General features: G+C 34.0%; 2 protein-coding genes across 2 annotated transcripts; one reads left to right on the top strand and one right to left on the bottom strand.

The window, feature by feature from the left end:
- Positions 1-4,778: 4,778 nt before the first annotated feature.
- On the top strand, positions 4,779-6,822 carry LOC105158457 (ammonium transporter 2 member 5-like). The gene is made up of 3 exons (XM_011075226.3): positions 4,779-5,573; positions 5,651-5,936; positions 6,024-6,822. Exons 1-3 carry the CDS (start codon positions 4,959-4,961, stop codon positions 6,563-6,565), a joined length of 1,443 nt encoding a protein of 480 aa, XP_011073528.1. The 5' UTR covers positions 4,779-4,958; the 3' UTR covers positions 6,566-6,822.
- A 6,561-nt stretch (positions 6,823-13,383) lies between these two features.
- On the bottom strand, positions 13,384-15,834 carry LOC148789467 (uncharacterized). The gene has a single exon (XM_088883146.1). It carries the CDS (start codon positions 15,832-15,834, stop codon positions 13,384-13,386), a length of 2,451 nt encoding a protein of 816 aa, XP_088739272.1.
- Positions 15,835-17,359: the final 1,525 nt, after the last annotated feature.

Below are 17,359 nucleotides of genomic sequence, written 5' to 3'. Positions count from 1 at the left end.
ATAGTGCTGAACAAAATAACTCCTTTGCCTATTTTATCTCGCTCAGTCCACTGCACGATCTCTGCAGTTTTGGGAATGATTTCAGTTGGTTCAAGTCTAGTCACCTGAATCACAATCAAAAGTCCTTTCATTATCAACCATATTTTCATTCGTTGTTGTAAGCATTTGAAAAATTGACCTGAAAACTTATTCGGGAGACCGGACAAGTCGACTTTTGGGGTTCAGAATAGCAATAGAAATAGCCTCAGACATTATAATCATAGAATAAATAATAGATTTAAACCACAAAATTCGAAATAAAACAACAATTTAATTAATTCTGTTTAAGTTCCGACAAATTCAATTTTTTAAAACCGTATAATTTCTTCAAGTTTGCTGGAAAAACTTCATAAACAGTTATAATTTCATTTTGAAATTGACAATCAAAAATATTAATAAGTTTTGAAACCAAAACATGAATACCCATGTTGGAAAAAAATAATAGGGATAGCAGTTAGATATGGTGTTTTACGATAATATTAAAAAAAACTTACAATGAGAGTTGTATCGTAACAACTCGCGGTACAATGGAAATTCGCTAATCGAATAGCAATTAATCTGTTTGTCTTGAAGAAATTATACGTTCCGTCCAAAAGCGCACCGGGTACTATGCACTCCCTTCCAACATAGGACGGTTATCGTTTGTTTCAGTATTGCAGTTATACTAACAAACATCTCGAACAACACTCAGTAGTCTTTTATTGAAACTAGAGCTCAAACCCTTTGGAATTATAGAGAGAACTCGAGAGCTAGAGAGAAGAAGAGATTCGAGTTGTAGTTGGTGTGTTGAAATGAGGAATGGTTCAACTTTTTATAGGCATGGCCATCCTCATACTTAATGCAGACATAACCACAACAATTAAGTCGAATATTTAATGTTCAAGTGAAATCACTGGAAATGACCAGTAACGGTCGGAAAACGGCTAGAAATGGCCAAGCAGTTTTAAAATTGTTGGTAAAACAATTAAATGCAATTTAAATATCATTTGACTAAAGAAAATTGTAAATTTAATTATGTCAGGATAAATTTAAATATTTCTGCTGCAAAAAGATATATCCTGAGAAATTCTCCCTAACAGCCTCGCCCGTGCTTGCATTCGAAGCCGGGTCGGGCAAGCGGAGACACGCGTGTGGGGCAACCCCATGTTCGCTCTAGTCTATAATATTTCAAACACAACTTGGAGTTAAATTTAATATAAGAAGTTTATTTTGAATATAAACTTCTAATATGGGACAATTTGAGTGTAAGACACTCATCCGTACATCCACCTTATATACACATTAATGCTCCTTTATTTCCATCATATTCCTATGTGAGATATGCACTTTTCTCAATTTTCTTCCTCTTAATCTATGAATTTTAATTCTAAATTACAACAGAGTCGACAACAACAATAGGGTGGAGTAAGGAGGCAGTGATCGAGGTGGAGGAAGGAAGGGGTGGCAACAACAGGGTGGAGTGGGGAAGGGGATGGGCGGCGATAGCAGTGTGGGGGTTGTTTAAAAAAAAAGAAGACAATATATATTATATGAATATTATATATTATATATAAAACAGTATTTAATTATAAAAATAATTCTTCTAAAAAATTATGTATATACGTATATAGTATAAAAGAATTTTAGATTTGGACCCGTTTGTTTAAATCAAGCAAATCGGACTGTTGATTTATACACATGCAATAAAATTGTATTTACAACACATGGATGACACCGCAAATTTTAGGGGCTTTTTGTTTATTTATTTTTGAAATCACACGATTTTTTTTTTAACAATATTGATAAGACGAGGGTAAATTATTATTTTTTTCAATTACAATGAAATACGCTATTCATTTATTTTTGTGCAATTTCAGGACTTTGCTCATCGAATTTCTCAAACTCGATGGAAGACAATGACGTGAATAGAACTAGAACTTTTAAAATTGCTATTTTGCTGGCAAAGCTTTTTTTTTTTTTTTTTTAACTCCCCCTACCACATAATCTGATGATATGGAAAAAAAAATTCTGAAATTGCACAAAATTAATCTATTATGAATATTTAACTTTCAGCTCTGTAATTACAATTCTTAAAATATTACCCCTCAAACATATAGGGAATAAAATGCAATTTCATCATTGCTTATGTAGCTAATCGGTAGTTAAAAGAGGTTTGGTAAGCAAAATCCCATTTTTAAAAGTTTTAATTTCATCCACATCAGCATCTTCCGACGAGTTTGAAAAATCCGGCGACGGAGTCCTGAAATTTCATAAAATAAATAAATTATGGGTATTTAACTGCCATACATAAAACTGCAATCCTGAAAATGCTATTTGCTTTAAAATACGGGCCTAAAATGTAATTTAACCAAAAAATAAAAAATAGCAAATCTTTTGAATAAAGATAAATAATTATATATTTATCTAGATATATAAAAATAATAAAAAAGATTATGTAGAAAAATAAAATTCAAAGAGGCTATCTAAATATGCGCGACTATACACGATATTAATTACTCAAATAGTCTTTACTTTTTTTATTTTCTATATATAAATACAAACACTTACAATATGATTGATATGATATACTGATCACACGACCTCACTCCGATAAGAATTTTCTTTAAACAGAGAATTTCTTTGCTTGCCTGAATTATGGGAAACTTACTAATAATGATAGAGTTAGCTACAGGAGTTGTACATCTAATTAAGCTTCTGACAGCAGAATCTTAAAACCTTTTGATTAATGCATGAATTCTGTGCTGTGTATAGCGGAGTGATTCCATGACTTTATTATCATTGGTTCTACTTTTGGAAGAGTTGAGAGAGAGAGAGAGAGAGAGAGAGAGAGAGAGAGAGAGAGAGAGAGAGAGAGAGAGAGAGAGAGAGAGAGATATGATAACTGGCAACTTAGAACTTTTCTTGGATTATTAATTCTTGCAGCTTAGTTTTTAACATTTCAAAGTCAATTAATGTAAGGATCAAGTCATGAGTTGGTGTCTGAATTTTAAAATGTTGCAAAGCAATGGGATTAATTTGGAAAGTGAAGGGAAGAATATGAATCTCTTTCTCTTTCTCTTTCTCTTTCACATTTGTTGTTAATGCAATTAATTAATATTATAGTGGCCATGATAACAATACTGTCTAAATTCCCATCTTTTCTTACACTATAAAGCTAGCAGTGCTCCATTCAAACAACTCATCATGATCAGCTCCATTTGTTTGAGGGAGGTGGTGATAAAAGAGCGACAACTAGGAATTCATCATCATGCATGAGGTCTTGAATTGGGAAGTTGTCCAAAAGGGTTTGGTATTTTCTTGCTTGTGTACTATTTTTGAAGAGAGCTTTCTTCAGTCCAGCCGTGGGGGGCAATAGGGTTCGATTTGCTGCCGGCTCATTCATCCGAATGCTAAGCAGTTAATGATTGATTCTGCTCAGTAGCTGAGTGAATGATGCGGGAGTCAAGTTGAATCCTAAGCTTCCTGTTCTTGGACTGAAGGGAGCTCCCTTTCTTGATCTGATCTCATCCATTGCTTTTGGTCTCTCTTTATATACTATACATATATCAAGATTTGATTTAAGCTCGAGAGTCACAATTATCCTTGTTTTTCTTATGTACCTAATCTCTTCGACTAAGCAAAGGTATATGTTTTCGAACTAGGTTTACTAGGTATGTGATTTTTACTGGTTTTCCACATTAATTGTGATTAATTTATTGTTGTAATTGCACAACAAAAAAAAGGAGAGATTTGGCATGGCAACGACACCCGTTCCATCTTGGAATGGTTCATGGAACACACGGGGAATGAATATTGAAAGATGATGTCAAGTGAAATATTTTTTGAAGTTACAAGTTTGGAATGGTCCAATCGTCCCAAGTTGAGTTCCAAGGAAACAGTTACTAAACCCGTTCCACATTTATCGATGGATTAAGGTGTGTCCACTTGTTCGTTAATTTCTTGTTAAGCATCTTATTAGCTTGTATATATAAATGTTTTAAGAGGACTTTTGGTTAAATTTATTTAAAACATCTTGTAAGTTTATTAGAAGAGCTTATAAAACAAACTTAAATCTTACGGTTAATTATACTTAGACCCCCCTTTAAAAATGCAAAATTACATTTTCCCTCAAAGAAATTCCAATATTAGAATTACACCCTTTCTGAAAATTCATTGTTTACACTTAATTTTACTCCTCATTTAGCACTCCAATGTAATAATTTGGTATTTATGAGGAAAAACGTGTAACTATGTTAACCTCATTCCATATATATATATATATATATATATATATATATTACATTTGTCTCCTTATAAGTACAAAAATATACATATGATTCTTAAATTAATGAGTGGTAAAATTTAAAATATTTATATAATTCTTTTGGCTAACATGAGCATTATTGTCCTAACCCTAACCCTAACGGTATATATGGTGTCGGGTTTAAATAGAGAATTTGTAGAGGGGTGTAAGAGTAATTTTTCAAAATTTCTTTGGAATCACGTCCACTACATTTTAAAACTTTGCACACCATATATATAATCTAACAGGGGAGGAGGTAAACATGACCTTATTAATTAAAGACATCCTAGTTTTGGAATTAAACTTCATAAAAACTATACATTAAAAATACAATTTTATGTGATTCCTTTCATCTTCAAGCGAACCATTCTGGCTGGAATTTCTAGTTATCCATTGATTATGTCGTTGAGCATTGTAAAACCCGTCAGGGCTTTTCACACACAACACGCACAGCGAAACCAACAATGACTTCTTCTGTTTTTCCTCACTATCGACACCAAATTAAGATACCATCAAAGAGACAGCTTATTCTTCGTGGGAATCAATTCAACAAACCTCAACTTATATAATCCCATCATGCAAATTTCCCATCACAATACCTGTTTGTTTTTCTCTTGCTCTTCTGCAACCCATCAAAATGTCTTCCCCGCCGCCGCCGCCACTGTTTGCTCTGCCGCCGAACATGGTCCCCGACGAGGCCAACCCGCCGTGGATGAGCAAGGCGGACAACGCCTGGCAACTCACCGCCGCCACACTCGTCGGCCTGCAGAGTGTGCCGGGGCTGATAATACTGTACGGCGGTGCCGTGAAGAAGAAATGGGCGGTTAACTCCGCTTTCATGGCTTTATACGCCTTTGCTTGTGTTTTGGTGTGCTGGGTTAGTTGGGGCTACAGACTGTCCTTCGGGGAAAAGTTGATTCCTATATGGGGAAAAATCGATGTCGCGCTTTCTCAGCATTATCTTTTGGAACCCGCTTTTCTTGGGAAGTTTCCAAATGCGACTATGGTGTTTTTCCAGTTCGTCTTCGCAGCCATTACCTTGATACTGATCGCCGGCGCGGTTTTGGGACGGATGAACTTTTACGCCTGGATGCTGTTTGTTCCCCTGTGGCTGACTTTCTCCTACACCATTGGAGCGTACACCATTTGGTCTACCGGTGGCTGGCTTTCAACGGCTGGAATGATAGACTACTCTGGTGGATATGTGATTCACTTGTCATCTGGTGTTGCCGGCTTCACTGCTGCATATTGGGTTCGTACTCACCTTTTCGTTTTTCAGTTTATGAGTGATTGATTACTTTTTTTTGAACTGTTAAAATCGTTTTTCAGGTGGGTCCTCGTTTGACCAAGGACAGGGAAAGGTTTCCTCCTAACAATATACTACTAATGTTGGCTGGGGCGGGGCTGCTGTGGATGGGGTGGACAGGGTTCAATGGAGGAGACCCTTATGCTGCTAGCATAGATGCATCTTTGGCTGTTATAAACACTCATGTTTGTGCTGCTACTAGTCTGTTAACTTGGCTCATACTCGACATCCTATTTTTTGGGAAGGCGTCCGTTATTGGGGCCGTTCAGGGCATGATCACCGGCCTAGTCTGCATCACACCGGCAGCAGGTAATTTCTCAAGGCTCTATATTACTAGTGTCTAAGAGTGACTCAACGTTACACTTGGTTTGTAATTATTCTATTTCCTGGCTATAGGAGTTGTGCATGGGTGGGCAGCTATCATAATGGGCATCTGCTCAGGCTCAATCCCCTGGTTCACAATGATGGTTGTGCATAAAAAGTCTGAGCTCCTCCAAAGCGTGGACGACACGATGGCCGTGTTCCACACCCATGCAGTAGCCGGCAGCCTTGGGGGTATACTCACTGGCCTCTTTGCCAACCCCAAGCTGTGCAATTTGTTCTATGGGAAGTACGGCTCGTATGTCGGCCTATTCTACGGCTTCCAAATGGGGGAATTCCACACTGGTTTCAGGCAAATAGGACTCCAGCTCATCGGCATCCTCTTTGTTATTTTGGTCAACATTGTAATGACAAGTTTGGTATGTCTCGTTGTGAAACTCATCGTGCCTCTGAGGATGACGGAGGAGGACATGGAGGTCGGAGACGAGGCAGCACATGGGGAGGAAGCTTACGCGATCTGGGGCCAAGGCGACAGGAGCGAGAACTCGCGTTTTTCAGCTTATAATGATGTGGAGGTCGGGCCGTCGGAGGGTAAGAGTCAGGTTGAGCTGACATGATAAGGTACATAGATAGCTCATCTCCAGGCAGGGATACATCTATGTTGAATTTGTCGAACCCATGATGTTGTTGGAGTTAACATTGGGAGCATATTTCTTGGGTTTTTAACTTACAAATTTCATTGTCTGAGAATTCAATGCCTAGAAAAGTAAGTGCAAATTGAGGAAACATTCCACAAATGCACATTTGAATTTGGTGATGTGAACTTGTGCTCAAGACTGCAACTAAGTCAATAAAAAGCCGCATCGTTTTCGTACCTTTGTTTCTTTTTCTTGTTCCCTTTTGAATCTCTTTTATTTTGGATTGGATCTTCTATTTTTATTTTATTTAATTATACATAGATTTCGTTTGTGCAAAATATTTTTTACATAAAATAAATGATTTTTTTTTTTTGCATTATTGCAAGTTTTTTTGTTTGTACGGCTAATACTATTATTTTTAAATAAATTATTAATTGAAAATTCAAATAAATTAAGGTCTATAACAAATTCGAACATTAACTTACTCAAGATAATAAATTCACAATAAACCTGCACTAAAATATGGAGCTTGTGCATTTAGTTATATTATTTTACTAAAAGTACTATTTTTGTATTTCAAAAAAATACTTTTTATTATTGTTTTTTATTTTTTTGAAAAATTAAATAATTTTACTTTATTTTATAAAAATTTAAAAATAACATGATTTTCTCTACCAATATAGTATTAACTAATTTAAAGTATTATTAGTATAAATATATTATGATAATATTTTAATTACCAAATACATTAAATAAAAAAAGTATATCAAATTGTTTATTATAAGTATTTAAAATCAAAAAATATTTTTTTTATGAATTTTAGAATTAAAAAAATAAAATATTTTTACTTATTTTTTTAACAATAAAAAATTGAGCATATATATAATTGCATATAATGTATCTATATATGGTGGAGGCGATGGCCAACCACCACCTCAGTGGCGACGGCAATCGTCGCCAACTCTAGGTGCCATCGACTATCTCAAATAAAAAGTGGCCACACATAACTTATGTTACTAAATATAATATTTTCACTGACAATTTATTTTTGATACTATACAACATATTTAGTGACAACTTATTTCGTATCACTAGACATTACATAGGTATTGTAACAACATTGTAATAAAAGTTTATTGTCATTAAATTTTATTAGTGACAAATTCTAATATTTTGTGATAATAAGACCGTAACTTGTCAACTTATTTTTTGTAGTGAAATTTGGCCAACTTTAAGGTGGGCCACTTCATCACTCCAAATTGTTGCAAAAGTCGATACAAAATTTTGCCACATAATGTTTCTGTCGCAATTTGCACGGAATATTTTCACGGCAATCTTGCGATGGCTGTTCGCATTTGATGGGGCAACGTTGGGTTTTCAATTTTTGTAACAGTGTTAGGTATTTTTTAGAAGATAGGTCATATTGACTAACCATATCGAACTTTGAGCCGTGTTGTGGTCCTTATTAGGCGGGCCAGTTGTGTCATTTGAAGCCGGAGTTTTGACTATTTGGTTGTTAAACATTTGAGTCTTTTGTCGGATTGTGTTAAAATTGTGTACTGTGGCTATTACGCTATTCGCTCGAGATTATGTATATAAGAACATTTGGTGAAGTAATTAATAATTAATTTTTGGCGATGTCTATTATCTTTTATAATGTTTATATATTATATTGATAAAGTAGAATGTTTTATGTTACGGGTTGAAAAGAGATTACTTATAACACGAGTTGTAATTAAATAAAGGATGAAATAGTGATAATTAAATGTAGCGAGTAGGGGGTGCTACATTGGGTGGTATCATTATATTTACTTTTGATCGCATGCTATGTCATATTTGAATTTTATAAAATGTCAGGGTCAAATTAAATATAATTGTATTTTTAAATATTAAATTTTAAAATTCTAAAACAAAAATTATTGTAAAACTAAAATTATAAAAATTTGAAACAAAATATATAGTAAAAAATTCGCAAGAGATTGTAGCAAACAAAATGGCAAAATACCATTTTTGATCTCACTTGATAGGATCACTATCACTTTTGGTTCTGGTCTTTATGGGCCCAACATTTCTTGTCCTAAAATCTTAAATTTTTAACAACCTTAGTTCTGTTTTGTTAACTTTTGACGGAAACGGCATGTGCCGTTCGTCAATGGTCAGGGTGCGAAAAAAACCGCCCTTCGGCCTTTTATGCAGCTTCTTGGAGGAAAAAAATGACGTCAACTCTCCTTCTAACCTATTTATACATGTAAAAGACCCACAACATTCTTCTCCCTATTGACAATATTACACAATATTTTCATCTTTTTTCATCACTATAGTCAAAAAATTGTCACAAACATCTCAAAATGCTTCAAATATTGAATGTTGTTGTGATGTCCATAGATTTTTGTACATAATTAAAAGACTAATTGATAATTATTAAAAAAATTTAAATTTAATTATAAATAAATTAATTATAGATTGAAATTTGAATATATTAAAGCTTGAACGGAGTAAATTGGAGCTTATAATTTTAAGATAAATTATATTAATTAAAGTATTAGGAAGTACGAAAATGATATTTTGATTGGTTCATTTACTAAATCCAATTTATATTAAAAAAATTTATGAGTTTGACTATTTAAATTAGTATTGGATTGAATATCTCATTTGACTTAAAAATGTTGTAGTCCGTTAATTAAATCACTGAATTTGTTAGATTTAATCATTACTATAGTTAATTTACTCAATTTCGTCGGGTCTATTTACAAAATGTTTAATTATATCTATTAGTGTTTAATTAAATCTATAGTAGCGAGGAATAGATAAAAAATTCATAAAAATATTTGAAAATTATATTTTAGAAATATTATAGTTATTAAAAAGTAAAATGAGACTTTTGCAGTAATTTTAATTTAGGTATGTTTAGAGAATGGTAGTTATAAAAATATGAGAGATTTGATAAAATGAATTCTTATGAACAAATTAATAAATTATATTTGACTTTTTCAAGATATTCTTTACGTCCTTCCTAATTTATTTTAATTAATATAATTTACCCTAAATATTATTAAGCTCCAATTTAATCCATTCAATTTTTAATATATTCGAAGCTCAATTTATAATTTATTTGTAATTAAATTTAAATATTCTTAATAATTATCAATTAGTCTGTCGGTTATGTACAAAAATCTGTGAACGTCACAATAGTAATTAATATATGAAGCATTTTGAAATGTTTATGACATCTTTTGGCTATAGCGATGAGAAAAGATGAAAATATTGTGTAATATTTTGTTTGTCAATAGGGAGAAGAATGTTGTGGGTTTTTTACATGTATAAATAGGCTAAAAGGAGAGTTGGCGCCATTTTTTTCTTCCAAGAAGCTATGTAAACTGTTGAAGGCCCTTTTTTTTGCACCCTAACGGTTGACTAACAACAAGTGTCTAATCACGTACCGATTTCGGCAAAAATTAATGGATCAGGAGCAAGATCGTTAAAAATTTAGGATTTTGGAACCAAATCGAGTCAGTAAAACTCGGGATAAAAAGTAATAATAGCCCTATCTAATAGGACCAAAAGTGAGCATCGAATTTTAAAGAAAATATGTTGCAAAAATCAGTGAATGGCACAATTTTAACCTAATCACACAACATATTTGAAATAGCACATGGGTATATATTTACATATGGCCCATTTATTAATATAATATAAAACAAAAATATTGCAACTATACCCCAAAATGGGGTGTAGTTGCAAATCCAAGTGCTACGACTCCCTATTTTTTGTTTTTTATTTTTATTTTTAAGTTTTGTTAATTATTATTGTACGTTAACTAATAAATATATTTTATTTGAGATATGTTTTTTTTTTCTCTTTAAAATTATATATTTGTACTATTTTCTGTTTGCTTCATACTAATCAAATGAAAAATATTCAAATAAATTGAGATAATAGACCAAACAAGAACAAATGACTAAATTAAATCCTAGACCACTGATGGGTGTCGAATCCACAAAAAATAATTCCTACGAACACTTTTGTAGATGTGTGAATAGGGTCGAATCCACAGAGATTGGTTTTAAATTAATTCCTTCAAAAACGAAAATAATTAGGGGGAGTTTTGATTGGAAGAAGAATAAAACTAAAAAGCTAATAAAATTAAAAAAGATAAATATAAGAGAAGAGTATTCCAGTTAAAGATAGGATCACACTTAATTCCACGGTTGATCATAGATGCAAAGATAACAATTATTCATGATAGATAAATTGGTTATGGCAATTGGTACGACCTAACGACCTCACCTTTCCTTACCTTGTGGATAGTCAAGGAACGTCCGTTGACTAAATCCCTAATCAGTAAACAACCTTGGGAACGTACTCAAGATTTAATTTACCGACAGCATTAAGAACTAGAAAGGCCCAATTCTAACTAATAAATTCCTACGAGGATTTATTTAAGTTAGATTGTGCATTCCCCACAACATAATCGAAAACTTCTACATAATCAATTATGTTGTGTTACCACTAGTTATCAAACTAAACAAACAATTACGGATTTGAAAGTTCAATTGGCTAGGCAAATATTCTTGACAATAAATCAGATTATTTGTAATAAAAGCACAGAGAACAACACAAATACCCATATGAATAAAAGTAGAAAGCATAAATTAGATCTCACAACCCGTTGGATTTAAGCATTCACCAAGTCTTCAACCGGAATGAGAGATTTAGCTAGACATGCTCAGGGACGAACGCATGAAAAGCAAAATAATGTAGAGAAATAAAAGAGTTCAAAAGTTATCTCTTAAAGTGAATTACATCACCTATTTATAATAACTAGATACCTAGTTCTACTAGGATTAGAAGTAGATTCTTAATTGAACTAAAAGACTTATAGAGATAAAATCCTAATCCTAGTTAAACTCTTCCTTCATCAGAGGTAGTCCAAGCAACTCCAAACTCTTGCCAAAAATTGAGTTTGAGTCTTGTTTGAATTTCCATTTTGGTGCTTTTCTTTATTTTCCAATTCTTTTGTCCTAATGCTGCAAAATAATATTTAATTAGGAGCATTTGGTCACAAAATAGGCTAAAATATTATATGAAATAAGCACAAAATGCGATCCTATCAAATATCCCCCCACTTAACCCTTTGCTCGCCCTCGATGCAAAGAAATAGAGATAAAATGGTTGAAAAAGTTCAAACTTTATGGATCGCAGACGAAAGTAACAAGCAAGAATCTAGTTGAGTGTTCAAAGAATAGTACATCATATGATAAAAGACAACTCAGCAAGCTTTAAACAAATTTTCACTAGATGATCTTCATGAAAACTAAGCATGGAAAACAAGTGGACTATGCTCTCATATCTCCCAATCTCTCGAGTATTTTTGGTTGTTGAGTGTTTCGCTCAAATGCTTGTTATGAAAATGCTTCACCATAGGCTTGATTATACACCAAAATCTCCACCACTTATAAATATGCACACACTTGAATCAAGAGGTCTTATATTTTGGTTGTAATGGGGCTTTGGATTGGGGGTAGGAAAAATAAGAAAAAATGAGGTGAAAATCTAAGGAACTAAATTAGAGCACCAAGTAATAGATGTAGGAATCCAAGCTTTTCAAAATTGATTTATCTCATACTCTTTCATGTCCCACTTTCATCGACTTGAGCTATGTCTTTCTTTCAAAGAGAGAAAATATATTTTTTTCTTCTCTTTTTTTTTCTTGCCTTCCTTTTTTTTCTTTTTCTCTTTTTTTTTGTAAGGCATTTTTTCTTCTTCTTTTTTTTATTTAAGGCATAGAACAAGATTTTCATGTGACATGTTAGCTCATAAATATCGTTTACAATAATTGAGATATCCCCCCACTTAATGTCAAAATATATACTTAGAATACATCTTTGTTTCCTTGATGCTCTACTAGTCCTTGGAAGGGCCAAACAAGGATAATAAAAAGACTATGTTTATACTTGGGATTGCATAACAAGGAATTAAGGCTTATAAGGCTCAAATGGACTTACTAAGGGGATTTGTATGTAGGTGGTCTTTTTAAGCTAAAGGGGTTTTTATCCTAGCGCCTTTATCATTTTCAAGTGTATGCATAAAGATGTGGCCTCGATATGGTTCAAAGCAAGTTCTAGAAAGACAAAATCATGAAGCATTATCTCTCGAGAAAAGAAAAATTGTAGATTTTTATGAGTGTATAGGCTCAAAATTCCTCTCTAGGTAGGTTATGTCCACCAATTTTTCACATTCAATTTTCAAATCAAATCACCATTTGCAAAAATAAGTTCTTAACTGTAAGTTGTCAGGAGTCATTAGATGCACATTCTTATCACACATTACCAAATTATTACTTGATTAGCCTAAGTCTTTGATCATAAAGCTAGTGTAAGGACAAGATAAAGTGATATTTGCTTCAACAATTATGGAAGGGGTGGCAAGCATCAATCAAAATAATTAATTCACCAAGACTCATTTTCTATCAAAGCAATCAAAACACCCTCCCCCCACTTAATTCCACATTGTCCCCAATGTGGTAAGCATGCATATTTAGGACGATAAAATAAGAGAAAGAGAGAAAGAGAGCGTCCCTTAGTGATTCGGGGGTAACTGTAGGAGCTCGAGAATTGTGAGACCTTGGATGAGAGGAAGAGTTCCTTGTGGATGTTCATACCTGCGAAAAATCGATTTTAGTGGTATAACAACATTCACAAGAAGAGAGAAATAAACAATTGAGAAAAATAAAAGGACATGGGTTGCCTCCCAAGAAGCGCCTTTCTTTAGCGTCTTTGGCTAGACGTTGTTGTGGCTCAACTCAAATGAGTTAGACACTCTAAATCCACTTCTTCTATGTAATGCACCCGGTGATGGTGTGGATTTAGGAGAACTTGGCGGTCCATGTATGACTTCTTCCTCGAACTTATTTTGTCGTGAAAGACTTTATTCTTGTAAGTTTTTGGATTCGAGGTGAGACTTTCGGTAATTGCTGTCTTAAATGCTCCTCCACCATCGAACATAGCATTTTTTTGCACCAAAGGGTCAATAAAATCAATGAGAAAAATAGAATGCACATCATTAGAATATTTCATGGCGCCACCAATTTTAAAACTCATAACCTCATTATCAAATTCCATAGAGAGAATTCCGGCATCAACATCAATTTTGGTTTTTGAGGTTTTAAGAAATGGTCTTCCTAGCAAGATGGATGTAGAATTGGGAGAAATATCCCCCCTTATATCAAGCACATAAAAATCAGCAGGAAAAACCAATTCATTAACTTGCACAAGTACATCCTCAAGAACTCCTTTGGGGTAAACTACGGAATGATCAGCAAGTTGAAGAATAACCCCCGTTTTTTTCAATGGGCCAACATTTAAAGATTCATAAATGGTAAGAGGCATAATATTGATAGAAGCACCCAAATCACACATTGCTTTTTCTATTCCAATCTTTCCAATTTTGCAAGGGATAGAAAACGTATCTGGATTATTGCATTTAGGAGGTAGTTTTTGTTGAAAAATGGCAGATACATTTTCTACCATACTTACCCTTTCATTATCTCTCAATTTGGATTTGTTGGTGCACAATTCCTTGAGAAATTTTGCATAGCGAGGTACTTGTTTAATTGCATTAAGTAGGGGAATATTTACCTCAACTTTGAGTAAAGTTTCAAGAATCTCCTTTTCCTCTTCCTCCTCTTTGGACTTGGATAATCTCTCTGGGAAGGGGGGTTTGGACATGAACACCTTGGAATTGTCCTCGCTGACTTGGTTGGATTTTTCAATTTCTTTTGGAGGAATTTCGAATGCATCCTCTGTTTTGCCCTGTTGTGCGTGCCCACGCCTAGTGCTATTTTCGAGTTGTAGCTCTTTTTCACTGCACAAGGTAATAGCACTAATATTTTGTTTAGGATTAATAATAGTTTGGGAGGGAAACTTACCTTGAGACTCCAAACGGCTAACGGAGGAGGCCAGATGGCTCATTTGAGATTCCAAATTTTGTATGCTCAAGCGAGTTTCTTGTTGGAATTGTTGGGTGCTCAAGGCGAGTGTCTTCACGATATCCTCCAAGGGCGTACCATTATTGGGATTGGTTTGAGGTGGTGGTGGTGGTGGTTGGTGTGGAACTCTTTGAAAGTTTTGAGGTTGATTGTCATACCTCAAATTTGGGTGATCTCTCCATCCAGGGTTGTAGGTATTGAAAAATGGGTCATGTCTCCTTTGTTGTTGCCCAAAAAATCCACCGACAGTGTCAGCATGTTCGGTTGATTCTTCGTGAAGTGTAGGACAAGCATCGGTGTAATGTCCCGAATATGTACATATCCCACAAGTTTTGACTTGTTGAATGCTTCCCCCTATAAATTTTTCAACAAGAGAAGTAAGTTTATCTAAACGTTCATCAATAGAAGTACTTACCTCGTTTACCCTTTGTGGGGGGTTGTCGTTTCTACTACCGAATTGTTGATTATTAGCCGCCATGGTTGTGATTAGTTTGCGTGCTTCGCTAGGAGTTTTGTCATACAAAGCACCTCCACTAGCTGCATCCACCAAGCTTCTATTTGCCTCAGACAATCCTTCATAAAAATATTGAATTAGAAGATGGTCGGGAATTTGGTGATGAGGGCAACTCTCCACCAATTGTTTGAATCTCCCCCAATACTCATAGAAACTTTCACCGGAGAATTGGCGTATTCCACTTATTTCCTTCCGGATGTTTGTAGTCCTTGAAGCGGGGAAGTAGTTCTCAAGAAATAGTTTCTTGAGCTCGTTCCAACTAACAATAGATCCCGAAGGTAAGGAGTAGAGCCAATTTTTTGCTTTATCGCCCAATGAGAATGGAAAAGCTCTTAGCTTGACTTGTTCTTCGGTGACTCCTTGAGGTCTCATGCCGGAACACACCACATGAAATTCCTTGAGGTGTTTGTGTGGGTCTTCACCTGCAATGCCACGAAAAATAGGAAGTAAGTGGATGAGACCGGATTTAAGTTCAAAATCAACATCTAAATTAGGATATTCAATGCAGAGTGGTTGTTGATTTAAGTCAAGCGAAGTCATCTCTTTGATCGTTCGTTTGGGATTTTGGGCCATGACTTCGTCTTTAGAGTTGTTAGACGTGGACACGTCTAACTCAGAGTCTGCTGCTGGTTTGGAAGAAGTAGAGGCCTCTTCCTTATGTCGCTTGGTTTCTTTTCGAAGTCTACGAGCGATTTTCTCGATCTCTGGATCAAATTCAAGTTCACCTGTACGAGAAGAACGTGACATAAAACCAAGTAACAAGAAAAAGAAATTAATTTAAAGACACCAATCCCCGGCAACGGCGCCAAAATTTGATGGGTGTCGAATCCACCAAAAATAATTCCTACGAACACTTTTGTAGATGTGTGAATAGGGTCGAATCCACAGAGATTGGTTTTAAATTAATTCCTTCAAAAACAAAAATAATTAGGGGGAGTTTTGATTAGAAGAAGAATAAAACTAAAAAGCTAATAAAATTAGAAAAGATAAATATAAGAGAAGAGTATTCCAGTTAAAGATAGGATCACACTTAATTCCACGGTTGATCATAGATGCAAAGATAACAATTATTCATGATAGATAAATTGGTTATGGCAATTGGTACGACCTAACGACCTCACCTTTCCTTACCTTGTGGATAGTCAAGGAACGTCCGTTGACTAAATCCCTAATCAGTAAACAACCTTGGGAACGTACTCAAGATTTAATTTACCGACAGCATTAAGAACTAGAAATGCCCAATTCTAACCAATAAATTCCTACGAGGATTTATTTAAGTTAGATTGTGCATTCCCCACAACATAATCGAAAACTTCTACATAATCAATTATGTTGTGTTACCACTAGTTATCAAACTAAACAAACAATTACGGATTTGAAAGTTCAATTGGCTAGGCAAATATTCTTGACAATAAATCAGATTATTTGTAATAAAAGCACAGAGAACAACACAAATACCAATATGAATAAAAGTAGAAAGCATAAATTAGATCTCACAACCCGTTGGATTTAAGCATTCACCAAGTCTTCAACCGGAATGAGAGATTTAGCTAGACATGCTCAGGGACGAACGCATGAAAAGCAAAATAATGTAGAGAAATAAAAGAGTTCAAAAGTTATCTCTTAAAGTGAATTACATCACCTATTTATAATAGCTAGATACCTAGTTCTACTAGGATTAGAAGTAGATTCTTAATTGAACTAAAAGACTTATAGAGATAAAATCCTAATCCTAGTTAAACTCTTCCTTCATCAGAGGTAGTCCAAGCAACTCCAAACTCTTGCCAAAAATTGAGTTTGAGTCTTGTTTGAATTTCCATTTTGGTGCTTTTCTTCATTTTCCAATTCTTTTGTCCTAATGCTGCAAAATAATATTTAATTAGGAGCATTTGGTCACAAAATAGGCTAAAATATTATATGAAATAAGCACAAAATGCGATCCTATCAACCACGTTAAGGGTATATTTCGAAATATTTATTAAATTGTCACACATCAATGAGTAATAGTACAAGATATGATCCCTTAAAATTCTTTACCTCAATAGAATATTCGATTATGATGATTAAGAACAGAACAAATCAACAGAATCGGTGATCTAAGCAAAAAGAAGACCTTGACGACAATGGCAACGATGCATTTGTGAATGATAAACATTATTAAAATATATAATGATTTCTAAGTTTATAATATTTAAATTCTTATATTTTTTTATGTATGTGTTATTTGTAATTTTATTAGTTGTTAAAAATTAATGAAATAATTAATATATTT

This window comes from Sesamum indicum, linkage group LG1 (genome assembly GCF_026168435.1).
Source record: "Sesamum indicum cultivar Baizhima isolate 11 linkage group LG1, ASM2616843v1, whole genome shotgun sequence".
Lineage (NCBI taxonomy): Eukaryota > Viridiplantae > Streptophyta > Magnoliopsida > Lamiales > Pedaliaceae > Sesamum > Sesamum indicum.
The sequence above is the reverse complement of the archived record's forward strand: the minus strand, read 5'-3'. Positions and strand labels throughout refer to the sequence as shown.

What these genes read in the sequence shown, in the direction of transcription:
- LOC105158457 (XM_011075226.3), top strand. Translation starts at nt 4,959, where the DNA reads ATGTCTTCCCCGCCGCCGCCGCCACTGTTTGCTCTGCCGCCGAACATG. An exon ending in GCTTCACTGCTGCATATTGG is followed by an intron (nt 5,574 to 5,650) that starts GTTCGTACTCAC and finishes ATCGTTTTTCAG; the next exon opens with GTGGGTCCTCGTTTGACCAA. An exon ending in CTGCATCACACCGGCAGCAG is followed by an intron (nt 5,937 to 6,023) that starts GTAATTTCTCAA and finishes TCCTGGCTATAG; the next exon opens with GAGTTGTGCATGGGTGGGCA.
- LOC148789467 (XM_088883146.1), bottom strand. Translation starts at nt 15,834, where the DNA reads ATGTCACGTTCTTCTCGTACAGGTGAACTTGAATTTGATCCAGAGATC.